Raw genomic sequence first — 21,621 nt, forward strand, 5'->3', positions numbered from 1 at the left:
ACGCGCTTACGAATAAAAATTATGAATCAGAATAACGCAGCAAAGAAATTTATAAACCCAAGTATGCATAAAGAGCATGGCAAGATGAATAAGGCACAAAAGCAAAAAAAAAAACAGAAGCACAACAAGAAAAAGGCACACAGACAATAGCCGTCAGACAATGAAATCTTGGCGCGCTTAAAATATTCCCTTCACCACGCGTGCAATACTACAATGAAAACTTGATGTATCCTTTTATGGTGCAATTTCTTTGCCTCTTCTAAGTTAGCAGTGCTCAGAGCCCACAGCATTCACTTGCCACAGCTAATAAAAAGTGACTTATGCGCATAGCTGGAAAATGCGTATTTCACTTGTTAAGTATTGCCTGGTTGCTTACATACTCGTATGTATGTATGCGTGTGTGTGTGTGTGTGACGTGTGAGTGGCCGCGTCTAAGTGGCTGAGTGCAAAAAAGTTGATATATATGCAGACGTGAAAAAGTAATACAAAATTTTTAATAATGTGCAGCAAACTAAAATAGACAACCGGAAAGGAATGAGAAGATGCTACAAGTTGGCTTAATACAAAATAAAAAGATAGAGAGCATACACAGAAAGTATGCATACTTTGTGAACAGAAGCGTGGTATGGAAAGTTTAAGAGGCATAATGCTGGCATAAAAGGATAAATGCATTGTAGTCTTGAAAAAATTGAATTGTTATGCATTATGTTCTGTAAGTGGGCGAGGTAAAAGTGTAGCGTGAAGAAAAAGATAGTGGTTGGCAAGTAATGAAAATGAAACCTCTTATGCGCTTTTAAGTCTTAAAGCACATATCGCCAACTCAAGCATGTACATACATAAACTTCGAAGTTAAGAATTCGCAATATTTCTTGCCTTAATGAAAATGGAAAAGCATTAACTGCGCTCCATCAAAGTCTACCTTGCAACAAATTACAATCAACCCGCAATGAGTTCTCTCTCACCCTCACTGCGCTAATCGAAATACATAGATAATTTTTGAAAGACCCTGCCGCTATTTAAAGAACTACTTAAATCTGATGGTGTACAATGAAAAGATTACTCTATATAAAGGGTGATAAATTTAGAGGTATCGGATTTTAAATGAAATAAAACAGTGAAAATTCAATTTGATTGGGCAATCTTTATTATTTTTGTGTAGAAACATTCATGACATTTATTTTTTAAAGATAATCCCATTCCAATGTTGACCGTAACTGTGGCGTTATTTGGCCATCCGTAAACACCAATTTTGAATGACTCGCTGGAGGACTTCGGTCGGTATCTCATAAATGACTTAAGTAATGTTGGCTATCAATGCCTCTGTTGAAGTTGGTCTATCCACAAAGCACTTAGATTTTACAAATCCGCACAAATAAAAATCCAAAGGTGTGATATTACACGAGTTGGCACTGGTCCGAGACGAGAGATAAATTGCTCATCGAAACGACGACGTAATAAATCCATTGATTGGCAAGCACTGCCCTCCGCCGTCTTATTGGAACGAAATGTTGTGGAGATCACGGGCTTCAATTTCCGACATCAAAAAGTCGTTTATCCTGGCGCGAGAGCGTCCGACATTTACTGCTCAAATTCACATTGGCGCCAGCCTCGTCTTAAAAGATATATGGGCCGATGATTCCTTCAGTCCATAGGCCACACCAAACGGTTGTTTTCAATGGAAGTAAGTGGTTCTTTAATGAGTTCGGATTTCTCTTCAGCTCAAATGCGGAAATTTTGCTTATTGACGTAGCCATTAAGACAAAAATGGGACTCATTGCTGAACACCATAAGTTGGTCTGAGTGTGCGCTGAACACTTCTCACAGAGCGTCGATTTTCGTAATACAGTTGTACGATTTGTAAACGTTGTTGGAGTGTAAGCCTTTTTACGATGAAATGTCAATGAATACTGAAAAAAATGATGTATTGAGTTTGACAGTACTCACGCGTGATCTGCCAAAAAAAACCTATTGGAAAGGGTACTTGCAAACTGGTTACCCTTTATTAAAAACATTCATCTTCTTTAGTTTGAAATGGAATGGAAATGTGGTGGCCCAGAAATGTTCCATGCACTCAGACAATATTGCCCAAGAGAGAGCATTTAAAGGATAGAATGAAACAAGCGGGTTGAACATTAACTACTCATCTGCCAACTTCCCAACTTTTTTTATTAAATCTTAGTTCTTAGCAGTTTGTTGAATGAAGGAGAATATAACTCGGCTGCTTTCAGTAGATGAAACCCAAACACTTTCCATCTATAACTCAACGAAAACCGGACAGCGCCAGAGAAAATGGTCTGTATCATTCTCATCCGGCATATAAAATGTACGCAGTGGATCGTCGGTGATGACTATGCTGAACATATGGTGTCGTCCCAAGAATTGTGTCTCGTAAGTAGTGCTATCAGCACTCGTACTCTGTTTGAGAAGGAATTTTGTACCTCCCCGTCAGGCCTTTTCAGGAAACATTCGGCTACTTTGCTAGTGTTAGTACTGAACCAACGCTTCTCACGAGCTTTACCTTCTTTTTATCCTCGGCGTGCGGTGTCCAGTCGTGTTTTTAATATTTCGTTTTCTGATTGGCATTAAAATACGTTAATAGGTACAACGATGAGTGCGGAGCAGGGCACGCGAATCGCTTGGAGCTGGTGAATAGTAATAAAAATGTCATGCCTTTTTATTTCTTCGTGCATGGCCTCTAGATTACTTCCGACGCGTGTATTCATATTCTGGAAGTATAAGTTGCTAGAACCACTTAGATATTTTTAAGAAGATAACTACTCGCTCCAGTGAAACATTTTGCAAATTTCCCAAGTCTTCAAAGAAATAATCACCAAGATATTTGGCACGGCTTCTTTGAAGTGCACGGCATTCACAGAGGAGGGGTTGTACCGACTCAATTTCATCTTCATCTTCACAAGTCCTCCAGACCTTATTGTAAGGTACACCCATTCTACCGGCTAGGTTGGCGATAGCGCAGTGACCCGTCATTACACTTGTGAGGATGCTGGTAGTTGATCTGTTGAATCCAAGCAGATAGAAGAGGACAGGTGGATCCAGATCTCTACCACTGGCTACCAGATTTGAGGCCACTTACAATCTCAATATGCAGTCCCCTTCATCATTAGGTGGGAGGCGTAGTTGACGCATAGGATGATCTGAATACCACCATCATGAACACATTGTACAAAGAAAAGTTTACTCGTGCATGTAGATGCTACAAAACAATGCTGGAATATGTTAACACAGATGACGGAAGTTAGACTGAGTAATTTTCGACTATGGTATACCTACTCTCATTGCGTGAGGATAGAGTTCTTATTATTTTTAAATTCAACATTCCGGATTTACCTCGCTGGCTTAACAATCATAAGTTGTAGGTGCAAAAATAGTGATCATCTGCTTTACGAAACTGGAACTGAGATAAAAAAAATAAAAAATTGAAGCGAGGTTGAAGAGTTTTTTGCGGAGTGCGCTTGTAATTTTTTTTATTTTTTTGCTCTCGGTCCATACGGGTGCTCGCTGAACTCTATGACTCATGAGGAGCTAAGATGGTGCAACGTTCTATACCACCGCAAAATTCTAGGATTTTAGTAACTTAGTTGGGCCATAAATCGAGTGTGCATGAGTATTGAACTTTAATATTTGAAGGGAAAATGTAGCCACAAAAATGTTTGCCACGCTGCTTTTAATCAGAGCAGATGTTAACAAGAAAGAAAAGAGAGTTCAATATGACCAGAGACTGTACCGGAAAATGCAAAAAGAGAACTGTGTTCATCGAACCGACAAATACAACTCATTAAGGTTTAAAAACCCCAGAAAATGCTTCACAAGTACGTCGTACTCAAGTTACACGGAAACATCTCTTCGGGTCTTCCGTAATTCGATGACTAAAGCCTTAAACTCACTTAAATTTAGCCAAAGATTCGTGCCGAAAGATTTCAGTTTCCAATATATAGATTCGTCAAACAAGTTCTGTGGCTTACGCTGAGGAAAGAGGAATAAGAACTGACGAAAACCTCAATCAAGTGGTGCCACAAATCTGGCCGCCATTGAGTTGGGTAGAAGCCACAAAAATCTAACCCGGCTCTCCTTCTTTAACAAACTTGCGAACACGAATAAAACCCATTCCTTATACATTCACTTGTATTTGCAAAGAAGAAATAATGAAAAAGGCACAGATATCCAATTAAAGCTAATTACTGGCGGATAAACGCCAAAAACCGAACAGAGACTACTAAAAATGCACTTAACAGAAGAAATTAAGCGAAAGCCGTCATTCTCACAAACTGGTCTGCTAAAATCTTAAACGCAATTTGTAAACGAGACAAAAAAGTCAACTACTAATACGCACTCCGATAAGAAAGCACATCTGTGGCAGCAAAAAGACAATCAAGAAAATCTGTTACCAAGTAATCAAGAAATCGCTTGGCGTGAGCTACGAATGTCCTTCGCCATCGAATGTGTATTTGATGTGACACAATAAACGCCTAAAGAGCTACGCATAAGATAGATACTAAGTCTGTGTGAGCGTGTGTGTGGTGTTAGTTTAGTAAGAGTGCGATTGTGTGTAATTTGCGTCGTAGCTATAGCGTGATGATGATGATAATATGCCAGGACGTCGTCGAATGTGCGCAACTACTAATTGTAATTAACACCTCATTTGAGCGCGGCCAAAGCAACAAAACAACGCTAGCGAAGTGCAAACAAAACTAGCAGAAACCAACATAAAGTGTAAGAGAACAAAAATTAAGGTAGCAAAACAAAAGTCACTTAGCCACAGCGAATCAACTAGGAATGAATGGCAAGCAAACAGCAGGCAAACTACAATACAAAAGTTGTAACAAAAAAAAAACAACGAAACAAAGCACAAAAAGATTGGCAGCAACTGTAAAACTTCGACAGTAGCAGAAAATCGGAAAACTGAAATTTTCCTTAGAGACTTTTTTCGCACACTTGCCGCGTCATCTGCACAATCTGCCACAATGCCGCTAGCATTGCCAACAAATTAGCGTTGATAATTGCAATTATTGAAGGTAGCGCAAAAAAGGATATATGGCAGGATATGCGTAAAGTGTGAGAGTGATGAAGAAAAAGGTGCGCAAATTGGAGTGTAAAAGAAGCATTTCACGGTGTATTGTAGCAATGTGGCAAAAATCGATAATCACATGCTTCCAGAGGTAGTCAAAAAAACAAAAAATTAGAAATTTGTGATATTGTGAAATTAACGGAAAAATGTCATATTAAAGCATATTTGATATAAATTTTGAACTAAAGAAAAATGAAAATATTTCTTGCGTTCATACTTCGGACTAGCTAAAGTGCACAGAGTGAAGCCTGCATTTACGAACTAAGGGTTGGCCAACTGAGCGTCAGGCATTGTGCTATCTAAAATCATGCTGAGCCGCCCTAGCTGCGTGCTGCCAGAGAAGGTGCCAAAATGGACTACTGCACACGAATGCTGCTATTATTGACACATCAAAGTCAGTCGAAGGCGAAAATTGGTAAAACAAAAAATTATTTTTTTTCTCTTTGGAAATGAAAAAATGCAACCTACAAAGAAATAGATTAAATAGCAAACTGCCGCGTGCTGTTTGTGCGCTTTGTGCTCGACTCAGCGGGTGCGTAAACGGAAAACTAACAACTCAGTAAACGCTAGTACTTTTGAACAACTAACAAATATGCAATTGCCTTTTAGGAATGAAGCGTAGCAAATCGCAAACATTCATTAAAATGCAACTAACTTCTAGTTGGATGCCTCACAGCATCATGCAGCAGAAAGTGCTGTCCCTAGAAAGTGTGCACGTGTCCAAATGTGTCTAACAATGGCACAGAATTGTCAAATGGTCAAATGGCCAAGCTGGGAGTGTCGCAAGCGAAATATTAAATACTACAAATTGACATTCGTTCACACCTGCGGCTATGGCTACAAAGAGAAAGCAAGCACTAACAAATGTATGAAGTGTTTTCTCGCTCGCTGCCTTAAACTACAATTGAAGCGCCTTGCAGAAAGTAAAAAACAGAGCAAAAAAACTGACTCTGCTTTCCTGCCTTATGCTGTTCATTACAATGCTCGTATGTGAACTTGCAACGAATGCATGCATCATCAGTGTCATGTATATGTGAAGCTCCTTAGGCTACTAACTTAAAATGTCAAAATTGCAAAATTCACAGCGAAAAAAGCATGGGAGGCAAGCAAGAATGCAAAAAAGAAAAGTCAGCTAAAGCAGCAATTACAAAAACTGAATAGCCGCCTGACTGTGCATATGTTAACTTAGGTTAAGGTAACTTTTTATGTGTAGAAGCCTTTTCACCCACACACCGACACATACACACGCTGAACTGGCGCATTGTGACAGTTACAATTTGGGGCGCCAGTTGACAAATTTCAATGGCAATGGCAGACTTGGCCATTTACAAGCCACGCAGGCTGATGTCTAATATTCACCACGGTGCTCTATGGTATGTTAAGAGAGGAAGAGCTAACGCAAAGGCAGAGAGTGGTGAAATGAGAGACTCACACAGTTAGCGGGAGAGTGCACATTTTGACAGTTAAGTGCTGAAGTGAAGAAAAAAAAAAATAAAGAAGAAATACTGGGAAATTTTATTGAGCAGCAAAAATAGAAACGGAATTGCAATGAGAGAAAATAGACAACTGCGAGCGCTTGAAATGAGCACAAATAGCAAGAGATGTCACACTTAAAATGATGCTGTATGATGAAAATAGAGAGCATAGAGGTGAGAGTAAACTCACAGAAGCCAGAAAGTAAACTAGGAGCTGACGAAATCAACTACATTTTTATTTTCAATCTTTGCGCAACTTTTACTAACAAAACATGTAACAACACGGGCTGAGTTCTACATTTTCCACAAAGTGGAAAAGTGCTCTCCGCCAAGTATGTACCCGCAGGGAGCAGAGCTATGGTAAAAAAATTATTTAACGGCATTACACACGAAAAAGTGCACATGAAAAATTTATGAGCAGCGAATCAAATACTCTCAGAGCGGAATTGTAACGCCGAGTATTTTCGTCTCATTTTCATAATAGTTACTGAGAGCACATAGGTACGCACACTGCTGTTAGGCTCTTTATAGCAAATTCAGTGTATAAGAGAATCAATCACCTATGCCTTTGGGTACAACGTGCAGCCGTCTTTCGATTTCTAGGCATGCTGCGCTCGGTTGGGTAACTTGAAATAATCACAAAATAGGCGACAGTAGTACGCCACAACACCTATACAGTAGCGAAAGGATAGACGCACGTTTTGTTTGTGTGAACTTTTTGCAAGGAAATTCGGCCATTCACGCCACAGTTACTAGCTTGCTAAATGTGGTGGTGTTTTGAGTAAAAATAAAAGAAAAAATAGAAATATTTTTACATTTGCATAGCAGTGTGACGGCGGGTCACTTAGGGGGTAATTGAAATCCAAATTGGCAAATAATTTGTGGCTGTGCATGTTGAAGTTCAATGAGACAAAACTTTGCGTGGCATACGAATTACTTAATTATAGTGAATTTTAAGCGCATACTTTAAGGTTAACCAATTTTTAGTTGATGTTAAACAATTGAGTACACTTATTTCTGAAGTGATATAGGCAATATTATTAAGAAGCTGTGAGGCAGGTGCTAAACATTAGTATTTAAAGTTGGTTAAGTAACATTTTTTTAGGAACTAGGAGAGGATAAGCTTACAGCATAGATTTTTAGTACTTTCGGAAAAACGAAAGCCGCAACAATTAAGTTCAACTGCGTTTACTGAAAAGTCGTTACAAAGAAAGGTTATATGACAGCAGAATCTGTGTAACATGCAATGTAGAAAATAATTATTTTTTTTAAAGCAGGTAAAGCATAGGTATATAAAATTTTGCGGTATTTTAAAATAAGTAAATATTTTTTTTTTTGTTAAAAATCCATTTCTAGAAACTATTTTAAGTTCAAAAAGATGTGCCGCGTGCTTAAAAAGTGAAAATATGCAACTTTGCAAAAAAGGATATATGACAGGACATGCTTTACTTCAACGATGGGGATCAATTTCTGTAATTAGAATACACCTAAATGAGAGTTACTTACAGTAATTTACCACACACATGCAAATGTTGCATATTAGACTAACAAAGCGCGTAAAAATTAATGAGGAACTCCAAATAACTGCATTTCCTTATTAGCTGCACTTTTCGTATTGAAACAATTTGGTTTCAATAAAAAGGATATATGCCAGGACATAAGTAGAATGGCTCACATCTGCAAAAAGGTAGGCTGAAAAGTGGTCATTGGTGTTGCTGCGTGTTGTGCAATGTCACAATATTGAAATTTGACATTTCCCTGCAGTGAAAGTGTGTTTTTATGTTTATGGAATCATATGAATTTTTTCATGTAATACCTTTCTGTTTTTACTAACATTTTTATTGCCATAAGTGATGAAGTTGGCTTAATGTACGGCACATGAAATTGCTTCAAAAACACACAATAAAAAAAAAGAAACACAAAACAAGTCAACATGAGCCTTATGTGCAATAAAGCACTCTGTGCATATTTGAGCAGCCACGGTGTTGCTAGTTGAAATATGTACCGGACCCGCGTAACAACCCAGTATAGCTCAGCTTTTAGGATTACTCTTCTATTTTATTTCGCCTTTTTTGTTTAATTTTTGCTGCGCTACTCATATCCCATACTATTTCTTTGCAACTTTTTGCGTCGCCTATATCACTTTGCTATGCCGTTAGTCTGCTATTTTGTTGAGCTTGTCTCTTCTACCCTCCTCTTGTATTTTATTCTATCATTTCGACGAATTTACTGTTTTTCCATATTTTTTCATATTTTCATACTTTTTAGTTTTTGGTGTTTGCTTTTCTCGTTCTGTTTGCTTCTGTTTCCTTTTCTGGCTTTTTATGGTTTTTCTCGCAACTTTTACTGCCAGTTTACGAGTTGCTTCCGGTCGTCCTAATTACGAAAACCCGCAAATACGTTTTAACTATGTTGAAGTAGATATGGATTACTTCAGCACATACTCACACATCTACGTATGAGTGTATGTATGTATGTACGTAGGTAGTTAGAAGTACCTTGAAATAGTCTGTCAGCTTTATGTGTAAATATACTTTTCGTGGCTAGCGATTTCCACTAAAATGGCTGCAAAAAAACTACTTTGAGACTATTTTTCGTGACAGAATATTTGTGTCAGGATTATAAGCGCGCACAAAGAACTGGTTGTCCACATATGCCATAGGGTGGCCCTTGCTTCATAGGCACAAAAATTATGCAAAAAAATACTTTCAAAAGAAATTTGCAAAGCCAACATAGTACAACTGGAGGTTATGTTCAAAGCAAGTTCACTACGGTCCTACTTTTAAGAAATTATGTGCAGAGGAATGCAGATAAAGTATGTAGATGAAGGGATATTTAAATTAATATACTGGTATGTCAAGGTTTTATAATCAAGAACGCAATCAATGGTATGAATCCATAAACCTTTTTTTCTTGATACTTATTTTTAAGGGCAATGTCATGGAAAAAAAATGCATCTAAGCGCACTTAGAAAGAGTAATACAAATATTATATTTAATAATTTATTGTTCCATCTATTTTATGGAATAAGCCTAAATATTCTATATGGCGTTGAGGTTTCTAAATTCGGAGGCGTTTCCAAGCTTTTTGATTTAATTTTATTGCATTTTCTGTTTGAGCTTCACAAATGTTCGAAAAGCGTGATTTTGAAGCTTTTGATCGCCAATCCTGCGACGACGGATCCCAGTAGATTTGCTTTGGAATTCAAACTGTGACTGCATTCCAAAAGGGAGCCGTAGTGCTCTCTAAATTACTTCAATGATGAACTTAGAAATAGTTTTCCGCCTCACCTCATTTGTTAGAATTTACTATACTTCAAAAGTTTTTCCTATAGGAATTCAATAAGTCCGAATCGTACAAACAAAATTTAGGGGTATACAATCAAAGCAGGTTCAGGTCAGCTGCGTTGTAAAGTTCTTTAGAATCAAAAGGGAGTTGATTAGAGTTTATGCCGTGAGCGACATAAAACGCAGAGCCATTCTGACCACACGTGGTTTTCGGAGGATTTCGAGGGGACAACTAAAGCTACAATTAGTGGTGGCGTAAGCATAATGCGGCAGGCTAATTATCTACCCTGTCAGAAATCAAAATAAATTAACGAAACAAATGCAAGAGTGAGTCTTGTCGAGGTCCTATGCTCCCGAGAGGAGTGAACAACGCCATAGCCGCAACATAACATAATCTGTCCATTGGTCATTCCATAACCATAAACATTTGATATTAATTAATTAATTTAATATATGGAAAATAACAATAAATTATTATTTTACAATAAAAAAAAGGAGCACTAGCTGCCAGGGCTTACGGCTCAAATATGAAAATATTACTTGTAATTTACTTGCACACAAATTAATTTACATTTTTACATTCCGCCCCCATCCTCGTAATCCGCAGCATCAGTTGGCTGTATTTTTCGCGATTTTCGTGATGTCACCTCGTCTTCCTCCGAGCTGTACGCGCTCAATTCATCCGACATATCATTGTTAGCATCTAAATCGTTGTAGTTGTGGTTGCTTTTATGAGTATTTGTACTCGTATTGCTTTTCGTCGTTTTACACATTTTTTTATTTAATTTTAATTCAATTTCCTATATTTGAAAAATTTAATAAAACGAGAATGCTCCCTCTACGCCTACTATGTTGAATTTTAATTGACATTTGATATTAAAGTGAAATTAATGACAGCAATTGCATTTTGTCACAAAAACACGGATAATTTCACAATCCAAGTCAATTAATGTAATAATAATTTTTCGTCGTTCATTTCTAATATTCGAATATTAATCGCAAATATCAAAAAAATTATCAAGTATTTCACAGCTGCTTACGGTTACGGGGAATTCAATAGACACATAGGGCTACGGTTATGGCTCAAGTATGGTGCCACTAATTACAGCTTAAGGCTAACTAAGCCTCACCTCTTAACGATGTTGGAAAGTCTAACCGCAGATTGTGTTTTAGGTGACCATAACTTCGAGTCCTGTTTGCGGTAGCGTAATCATCTTAACTGCTTTTGCGTGGTTAGGATTTACTCATCTTCGCTCTCAGTTTTTATCTATGGAGAGATCAGGTTTGCTCAGTTCATCCTTCTTTCCCACCTTCCCTCTTTTTCTCTATCTCTTCCTCCCTTCAATCGTATGATAACAAACGAACTAAATTTCAAAATCAAGTAAGCCATCCAACAAAAATAATCTAACACCACTTATAGATTACTTTTGAGTCCTCAGCAGTAAATTTCATGATTTTATCATATTCAAGCTTTAAATAATGACCAGAGATGAGTTAAGGTGCGTGTTAGTAAATAAGCCAATTTCGTTAGTCTAGAAAGTTGAAAAATTATATCGCCTTTATATTTATTTCCTTTGGAGTCACTTAGATGATATTAGTAAATAGTTCAGCTATACTGTACCAAGCCCTAATCACAATCAGTTCTATAGCAATAAATATTTGTAAGATATCTGATTAAAAGGTTGTTTTGAAATTATCCTTTTAAAGTTAGTAAAAATATCAAATATACAAACAAGTTATTTATATTCTATATTTGTCTACTGAGAGTTTAGAAACGAATTTGTCGAAAATGATGGCACGCGCAATTTGTTGCCAATTTCAATATTTTTAAATTTTGCTGACGCCACACTTAAATTTAATGTTACGAATATTCCTTGTGACACGCGTAGCAAAAAATTGTTTTTCCAAAGAGCAACCATTACAGCAGATTCGTATGTAGTCCTTTTACGCTTATGTGAATATGTATTTAAGCAACAACTAGGCGGTTATATTACCCTGTAGGAAAAACTTCTATACCAAACGGATAAGCTTCTAGTGATGTTGGAGCTCTGGCCAGTTCATGCTAATTTTCATTTTTTGTAAAAGTAATTGGTGAGTTTAAATGTTAATTGCACTTTATTGCTTAACTTTTTCTGTAGTTCAAAACTAGTACAGTAGATTCTGTTTCTATGCGGTACATACGTTCCGCAAGAAACAGCATAAAAAAAAACCAGCTAAAACAAAGCTACCAGTTCTATAGTAAAACTATAGATACGTTTCAAAAGTGCTAAGAACCGCATAAATCTGAAATAATGTAATAAAATCGCACAAAAAAAGGGTACTAGTCCCATATTATAACTACAGATACGTTCCATAGACCGCATGAATCTGAAATAATTAAATAAAATCGCATAAACAAAATATTGTATTTTTGAAAATTATATCTTTATTAAAGAAACGTCAGAATCGAAAAATAAATTTACATCGTCAGAAATAGAATCAGACAATACCCGCATATTGCGCATTCGTTTAGGATTTGGCGTAAAATAACTTCCGTCACTTGAGGAAATGTACACGTTTGATCTGGATGGTGATGTAGGCGGTTCTACACTTGTAGGGTTAGCATTTTTGATATAATGTGTGATGAGTTTTTGCTTAGCTGGTTTACTATTTCAAAACCGCATAAAAAAAATCCGCATAAAAACAGAACCTACTGTACTACATATATACGTCAAATGTGAACTAGTATGCCATGCACTACTTTCTCGATACTTCCAAACCAGATTTAAATTCAATGAGTAATTAAATGTTGTTCTACTGCCTCGAACTGTTGTAACTGTCGCAATAATTGATAGGTGAGTGCATTAGCGTAGAGTAGATTTTCGATTCTTGGAACAGGCGACAAATATTTCAGTTTTTTAAAACGTCATTTTTTTAAACGGCGCTGGAATAGAGTTGCCTAAAACTGCATGTGATTATAAAATAGTTGGTTATACCACTTTTATGAGGCATAACCATACTCGCTAGGGGTGAATTTTGGTCGATAACTTTGTTGTTGATTTAACATGCAAATTTTTCGTCAAGTGAGCCGAGCAAAGGGATAGCGAGCAGAGGAGTGGCGAATAGAAGACGCCTATTAATTTAAGTTTATTGAATGCGAATTAGCTCATCTTACAGCCTGCTAGGAAACAATAACTTATTGCGTCAAAAACCGGTAATCATCACACGACGTCACAAGAATCATATCGCTCGCTCATTTGCTGCGAGAAAGACATCATCCAAAAAAAATTTAAGATAAATATGCAAAGATGTGCATGTTTATGCATTTTGAGTGCCATGAGTACAATCCCGGGCGATGCTCTAAAGGCTTCCCTTAGATCTTAAGATACAACAGGAAGCAATAATAGCAATGTGTAGGCTCCGTAAATGTGATTTCTGGCATAAAACTGAACTCCGAGACACAGAGAAATCTTTAAGATGCTATCTGAGCAGTATTCACTGTTTTTGGCTATTACGGACTACCTTATAGCCATAGTTTCATTTGGAAGGATATTAGATGCCAAATTTCCATTACGTGACCAACAGAGTAATCCAGAGTTGAGTCCAAAAATGAAATAGGTTCTGGAACCTAATGGTATTTAAACGATAGTAATAAGTATCATTACGCTGTGGGATGAATCACAATTGTCTTCCAAAAGGAAGTTTTTGCCATTCTGAAAACAGCAGAATGGATAATTGAGAGGAGATGGAGCAGGAAACAAGTTGGAGACTTTAGTGACACTCAGGCTGCACCATAGGCTCTGAAAAACGCAAAGTAAACCCGAATATTCACGAAAGTTAGAAGAAGCTTAATTCTGCTGCAAGGCAGATTAATTTTGTACATATTTGGGTTCCAGGACACCGTGGTGTTCAAGGAAGCGAAGTTGCCGATCAATTGGCCAACTGCGGATCAGCGGTTACAGCAAAAGGACCAGAGCCAATAATCGGAATCAGTTCTACAGGTATCATGAATTGGATCAGCGAGTACAGCAAATATGTATGCAAGTTATATAATGATTGCATTCCCGTCTAGAGCGCTGCAGAAGAGCAAAGTGTTTTGTGGCAAGCACGAACAGAAAACTGTTACACTTTCTTCTAAACCTTGGAAGAAAATACATTCAGTTGATGGTCAGTGTTTTTACAGGACGCAATCTACGGGGTCAATATATGACCACCATTGGAATCATTGAGGATTCGATTTGCCAGTCTTCCTTAGAGAAGGCGGATACTACTGAGAATTTTCTGTGTGAGTGTCCTACATTTACTAGAGTAAGTCTGCGAACTTTAGGTTCCGATGTCATGAGAATGTGTAAAATTCGTTCTTTCAGACTGAATAACTATTTCCAGATTCGCCACAGGATTCCCAGGACTAGCTATTCTATTATTTCTCTCTGTCACTTTTCTCCTTTCCTCCGTGACTACCAACCCTTTTACTTTCCAAAACTTTAAATTCAATAGGTTTTTTAGCCTGAGTGTTTCAGGAATTACCGGAATTGTTAGGAATATTTTCAAATTTCCATTTCAACCCATTCAATATATCTTTACCTTTACTTAGGGAGCATAGCAAATTGAAAATCTTACTGTGCGCCCACTCAAAACTACTCACAAACATCATTGCAAATGAAAGCACGGTAGAGCAAAGGAACAACAAGGAAATTAAGGAAAAACAGGTCGATAGTAGATGCCATATTCATGCTGAGGCAAATTACAGAAAAGGCCTTAGAGTTTAATAAGACCGCTTACTATTTAACAGGATGCGATTGAATGATGTGTTACAACTGCTAAATGAGGAATATATTGTTGTAAACAGGAATTTTTCTAAATAAACGAAGAAGAAGAAAAGGCGGATTATAGCACTCTTGCAGCAAATGAGAGATGTTTAAAATTTAAGCGTTCTTCTGCTATCTTCCTTAATAATAAAAAATTTACCTACTCGTCACATGGGTAGCGAAGTAGTTCAGTAGTTTAGAACTAACGAAACTGGTACTAGTTATGAGTAATAAATATATTTCACTAGTTCACGTTTTCCTTACCTAGAACCTACACCCACATATATAGTAGTAAATATAATATATACAAAACAACGTATGTGTGCGTGTGTGTATTTATATGCGCAAGCAGTTAACGTTTTTTCAGTTACCGAGCAATAAAATTAAATATGAAACAATTTGCAGAAAGTAAGAGAGTAGAGGAGAAAGACAGTAAAGACGGAAAAAAATCTTAAAATAAAAACAAAAAACTAACTAGAAAGCACCAAGAACAACGATAATAAGAAAAAAAAATATACAGCTTTCGAAGCAACAATATAGGCGGCGGCAACAACAACTTACCAACAGTTCGCGACAACTACTTTAGCATGCAAGGCGTTAGCGCTCATAATGGACATGGTTCTTGGTACACATGCCTACATAGCACATAAGCACATACATACATAGATATATAGATTTATAGTAAATAAATAAGTAGTGTATGGGGCATTCTACGGCAACTAGGTCATCTACAGTCTGAGAATAGACCACAATAGAAAAAAGTGTCATTCGGTTAATAATTCAGACTATGTGGTTAGCTTAGATTTTATGCCAGTCGGTTTAGAGAAGCCAAATCACTTAAGGGGTTATACGCAGTTATGAAGCAAATAAAAGACGGGTTGTCAAGGATTTATCCTGAAGAAACTTCAGAATATTTTAATTTGAAAATTTTTGGCGGTTATAAAAGCATCCTTCAAGAACGTAACAAAATTTTATATTTATGAAAATGTTGATTATAGAGCGCGCTGCAGGCGATTTCTGGAACCTCCTTTAAAAATAGACGATTTACGGTGTACATCGTAACTCAGGATTGGATTATCTGAAATCAGAAAACCAAAAAAGTTTTGTTAATATATTAGATTATCTAGTAATTAATCGTTCGGCTAATCAAAATAGTGAATTTTCACAAAATGGCAGCTTTTAAAAGAAATGATTTCGATTTTTAAGTTAAAATTTGGCCGTAAATTGATTATAAAATGGAAAATAAGTATCAGATTTACAAAAGGAACGATTAATTACTAGAAAATGTATCTTTAAAGATTGAGTTAAAACGGTTGACCGATCAAACAAGCCGTTTTCGAGATATCGTGTACACCGACTTGAAAAATGCCGTTTTGAAAAAAACACGTTTAAAGTTTCAATACCTACCTTAAAACGTGCCGAGGCATCTCAACATATTTAGGTATAACTCCGAAAGTATTGCTTAGATCTACTTCAAATTTCGTGCGTATACTTTTGAATATATGTACATTACAAAAATGCAATAAAAAAAAATCGATTTTTTTGAAAGTCATAACTGCGTATAACCCCTTAAAAAATGTAGGCCAGTTGTTGGAACACTGTCAGTGTTTATGCCTCATGGAACCATTTAGACACCTTTATGAAGCATTAGATAGATTTTATCGCAGCACCTGATAGTTCTATAAGAGAGTCAAAAGAGTATTTTGCTGGAATATGTTAATGTTTTTTTTTGCTACTTTTAAAATTTAAGCACGAATATGGAATATTCTTGCTTTTATTCCTGTAACTACTACCCCTACTCCGATTTATTAAATAAAACAGTCGGTGGCCGCCGTAGCCGAATGCGTTGGTGAGTGACTACCATTCGGAGTTCAGAGAGAACGTAGGTTTGAATCTCGGCGAAACTCCAACATGAAGAAAAAGTTTTTTCTAATAGCTCTCGCCCCTCGGCAGGCAATAGCAAACCTCCGAGTGTATTTCTGTCATAAAAAACCGCCTCACAAAAACTGTCTGCCGTTCCGAGTCGGCTTGAAACTGTAGGTCCCTCCATTTGTGGAACAACATCAAGACGCACACCAGAAATAGCTCCTCCTCCTATTTGGCCAAACACACAAAAAAAGGGTGTACGTGTGAAATTTAGAAGTAAACCAAAGAAATCAAGAAATAATGGAATTCATTGAAATCTTTTAAATTTGAAATTTGCGCCATCAAGTAATACAGTACAAAGATGTTTTGCTGAATTTAAAACTGGTCGTACAAGCCTTCAAGACAATCCACGTCAAGGACGTCCAAAAGCAGCAACAACACCAGAAATCGTAGAAATACTACAGGATATCGCATTGGAATATCATCTGGAACCGAGAAACTCAAAGAGATTTAGTAGAAGCCCTAGGCATCGCATTGGGAAGTGTCAGCAATATTTTATCGAAAATATTGGGTTCCAGAAAGCTGAGTGCACATTGGATGACACATTCGCTAATAACAGAACAAAAACACCTTCCAATGCGACTTTCCCAGCAACCTTTAGAGCGCTTTCGAAAAGATAAAGTGGATTTTGCGCCTCGATTCGTTACAATGGATGAAATTGGGGTATACTCGTACCACCATGATGCCAAATTCAAACAAGAGGCTAAACATTGGTGTAAACTTGGTTCATCGGTTCCGCAACGAGTTCGTGTCCAGAAATCTTCCAAAATTAGCATCAGTTTTTTGGGATGCGAAAGAAATTTTGTTTGTGTAATACATGCAAACTGGCAATACAATAAGCTCTAAATATTATTGCAACCTCTTAGACCAGTTGAAGGAAAAAATTTATGAAAAACGACCCAGTTTGCAAGAGGAAACAATTTTTTTTATTACCGTATGCACCGTGTCACAAAAGTTGTAGCACAGGAAGAGGAAGACCTCCTCTGCGTTGGAAAGATCAGGTGGAGAAGGACTTGGTTTCATTTGGTGTCTCCAACTGGCGCCGGTTAGCACGAGAAAGAAACGACTGGCGCGCTTTGTTAAACTTGACCAAAATCTCGTAAGTGGTTATCGCGCCAATCAAGAAGGAGAAGAATGCATCGTGTCACAAGAGCATTTAACAATGGCTAAAATGTATGAGTTAAAGTTCGAATTGTTGGAGCAACCGGCGAATTCACCAGATTTGCCCCCAAGCGACTTCCATCTGTTTCCACACCTAAAAAATTTCATTCGTGGAAAGCGGTTTTCGTCAAATGATGAGGTCATAACAGCTGTGAAAACGTATTTTCCAGCCATTCCAGATTCTTAGTTAAGGGATGGAGTTCATAAATTGTAAATTCATCTTCGGACGAAGTATATGTGTTGATGTTTAGGGAGCCTATACTAAATAATAAACTGTATTCCAAACCATAAAATTGGGGTTTTTTATCGAACCGCAAAATTATTGAATAACCTAGTAGTATTCGTTTATTCAATATAACAAACCTTCTCTAATCTTTATCCAGCATCCGGTTAACCAAGTTTCTCAAATCGTTGATGACCTCTTGTGGCCCCATCTCACGAAGTGCCTGCATTGTATAATATTTGGTTGAACCAAAATTTTGAACCTAACACAATGCTTCCATTGTGCTGGTTTTTGAATTCGGCGGTGTTCCGGTTGACGTGGAATACCCCATATATACATATATACGTACCTATACATACATATAAAAGTAGATGGCGCTTATATTATATTTTTTGCTAAATGTTCGGCCGAGCCTCTCCTTCAATTTGTGTGCTGGATGTTGATACTTTCCACAAAGCGGGGGAATTTGCAATTTTTCCACTACCTCCGTGTGTTAAATGGGTTTTAACGAGAAGCTTTCGCAAGCCCGCTTATATTATACATATGTGGCCGCTTATACAGATACATACATACGGTGCAAAAAATATGTTTGTGAGTGACTGCATGATTTCATAGGAAAATGGGGCACTACCATCAGAAGCTCAAACGCATACCAATGCATATTTTAAGCAGCTTCGAAGCATTTGCAGCGACTATAAAAGCAAACACACGCACCTACGCACCCACACACACAAACACACACAAACGTAGGAGCGCATACAAGTATACGATAGCGAGCAAGTCAAAAGTCACCTCCAAAAAGAAAGAACAAATTATGATATCTGTTTTTTTGTCTCTCTCTCTTAAAGTCCATTATCGTCACCGCCACCGCCAGCTGCGCCGCTTGTTTGTTGCCAAATTTGTTGTTGTTAAAGGGACTTTTTTCACACGCTCATGTGCACGCACACCAAAAAAAGTTATAAATGAAAATATGTGCTTAACTTTAATAACCGCGCACTTTCGCATGCACTTGCCCTGTTCACGGCGCACAAGCACATACACACACACACGCCGACCGCTGACCGGTATATGCCGTGGCGCACTGGGAGTCTCTCATCACTTCAAGAACCATCTCTGTTGTTGAAGTGAAGGGAGTGATGTGAGCTTGCTCTGCCGAGGTGTTAGCTGCGGGGTGTATCAGTGACCAGCCCCTTCGGGCCCTAGTCAGGGAGTGTGTATTGGACGCAGAGGTAGTAGTATGCGTTGCCCCGGGTGAGCTCCGGTCCGTCCGTGTTTTCCGGGACCAGTAAAGCGAAGAACAGGCCTCAGGGAACTGGGGTAGGGGCACTGTCCCCAAGGGTATACCCGTTCCTGTTTATTTCGGCCCGCCCCCCTACACACGATGCGCTGGTAAACAAAAAAAAGAATGGAAAACCAAATGAGAAATATAATTATAACCAACAACAGCAGTAACATATATGGAGCCATTATGGGCAGTGAAAAGGAAAGCCTGGAAGAGGCTAACAGAAAGGTACCAGGAGCAAGTGGATCGAGTGATCTACTAGTGGACCTAACCGAGGAGTGCAAGACCCCCAAAGGTCGTATAATCACGGGGGCTGATCCTTTTAAGCGCGCACCAAAGCTGAGACGGAGTCCTATCAAGACGCTCAGTGTAGAAAGGCCTGAGAGAGCAAAATCGTCGCCACCTGCGTTGCAAGAAAGCAATGAAAAAGCAGCACAATCGGGTAATGATACCTTAACGCTTCTTGGTGAGATGATTGGGAAGCTGACTGAAGCAATGCGTCTACCGCAACGCTCAATTAACAACAACATAAGGGAACTCCTTGAAGCGATCACCAAGCTGCACTCGAAAGCACAGGAAGAAGCAAAAAGCAGGGAAGCCAAGCGAAACGTTCTTGGAAGTATAATGGCGGAAGGAACACCAAAAAGACCACGCGACGATAAACAGCCGGGCAGAAAAACGCCACCCAAGAAAAGTAAAACTATACGCGAGGAAGAACACAAAGTGTCAGCAAGTGCAGACAAGAAAGTCAAAGGAGAGGAAAATGTTAAGAGGACAAACGGGGTTGTGGAAAATGGCTGGATTAGTGTCAAGCGCAAACCAGCCAAGAAGAAAGTGACAAATAAACCACCCCCGAGGCCGGATGCGATTGTCATTGCGCGTGCCGGAACAATGACGTACAGCGACATTCTCAGGGTGGTTAAAAAAGATGATGCCCTGCAAGAACTCGGCGAAAACGTAACGCGTATCAGAAAGACGGCCAAAGGCGAAATCCTGCTCCAACTGAAAAAAGAGCAGATGGCCAATACAGGAGTATATCAGAAAAAGATTGGCAAGGTGCTAGGGGACCAGGCGCAAATCAAGGTCCTAACCCACGAGATGTTGGTTGAGATCCGTGACCTGGATGAAATCACAACCAAGGAGGACATAGGTGAGGCTATACGAACGCAAGTAAACGAGCTTAACCTATTTAGTGAAAACGCAATAAAAAGCGTTAGAGCGGCGTATGCAGGCACGCAAACAGCAGTGATAAGCCTACCAGCACTGGACGCAAGGCGACTGCTTGAGAAGCAAAAATTGAAAATCGGCTGGGCAGTATGCCGAATAAGAGAAAAGCCTGACTTGAGGAGATGCTACAGATGCCTGGAGTATGGACACCTAGCGAGGGCATGCAAAAACGAAGACGACAGAAGCCAGAACTGTCTCAAATGTGGAGAAAAGGGACACCAAGCGAAAGTATGCGAGAAAAAGCCCTTCTGCGGAGCTTGTAAAAGAAATGGACGGGAGGACACAAGCCATCAGATTGGAAGCAGAAAATGCCCCCTGTATCAAGCGGCGTATATTAAAACCAAAAAATGAGGATTGAGCAGATCAATCTAAACCATTGCGAGGCTGCACAAGAGCTCTTAAAACAAAGGGTATATGAAAATAAGGTGGATGTTGTGCTCGTCAGCGACCAGCATAAAAATCTAAACGCCGGAACGTGGGTCTCGGATAGGAAAAGTAAAGCTGCTATTTGGGCCTGTGGAGGAAATACCCTGCAGGACAAACCGCACACCCACAGTGATTACTATACCCGAGCAAAAATACGTGGCATATATTTCTACAGTTGCTACGCGCCACCGAAACTGACGCAAGCAGAGTTCGAAAACTTACTGGATGAACTTGTGCAAAACGCTCGTGGTACCACACCAAACGTGATTGCGGGTGATTTCAATGCGTGGGCCCTGGAATGGGGTAGCAGATATACCAATAAAAGGGGAGATGCCTTGATTAAGGCATTCTCACTGCTTGATGCGGTTCTGCTAAACACTGGGGGAAAAAACACCTTCGAAGTGAATGGTCGTGCATCAATAATCGACATCACCTACGCCAGCAGGGCTCTAATACGATCAGCAAGCTGGAAAGTGAATGATTTTTACACAGGCAGTGACCACCTTGCCATTACGGTGGACTTTTCGCATGGAAAAGAAACCGTACAGAAAAAACAGAATAAGGGTTGGAGGGTGGAGACACTTGATGAAGAAATGTTCCAAATCATGCTAGAAAAGAACCCAACTAGCACCAACGATGTGGAACTACAGGCGGAACTGCTAGTAAAATATGTTAGCAGAGCTTGCGATGCCGCTATGAGCAGGAAAACACAGAGCGCTCCCAGAAAGCCTGTATACTGGT

At 38.6% G+C, this 21,621-nt stretch overlaps 1 protein-coding gene across 1 annotated transcript; it reads left to right on the top strand.

The window, feature by feature from the left end:
- The first annotated feature begins 19,362 nt into the window (after nucleotides 1-19,362).
- Nucleotides 19,363-20,805, top strand: LOC128861896 (uncharacterized). The gene has a single exon (XM_054100274.1). It carries the CDS (start codon nucleotides 19,363-19,365, stop codon nucleotides 20,803-20,805), a length of 1,443 nt encoding a protein of 480 aa, XP_053956249.1.
- The last annotated feature ends 816 nt before the right edge of the window (nucleotides 20,806-21,621 follow it).

Source organism: Anastrepha ludens, chromosome 4, assembly GCF_028408465.1.
Source record: "Anastrepha ludens isolate Willacy chromosome 4, idAnaLude1.1, whole genome shotgun sequence".
Lineage (NCBI taxonomy): Eukaryota > Metazoa > Arthropoda > Insecta > Diptera > Tephritidae > Anastrepha > Anastrepha ludens.

Excerpts from the sequence above, each read along its gene's own strand:
- LOC128861896 (XM_054100274.1), top strand. The coding sequence starts at position 19,363 with ATGAGAAATATAATTATAACCAACAACAGCAGTAACATATATGGAGCC.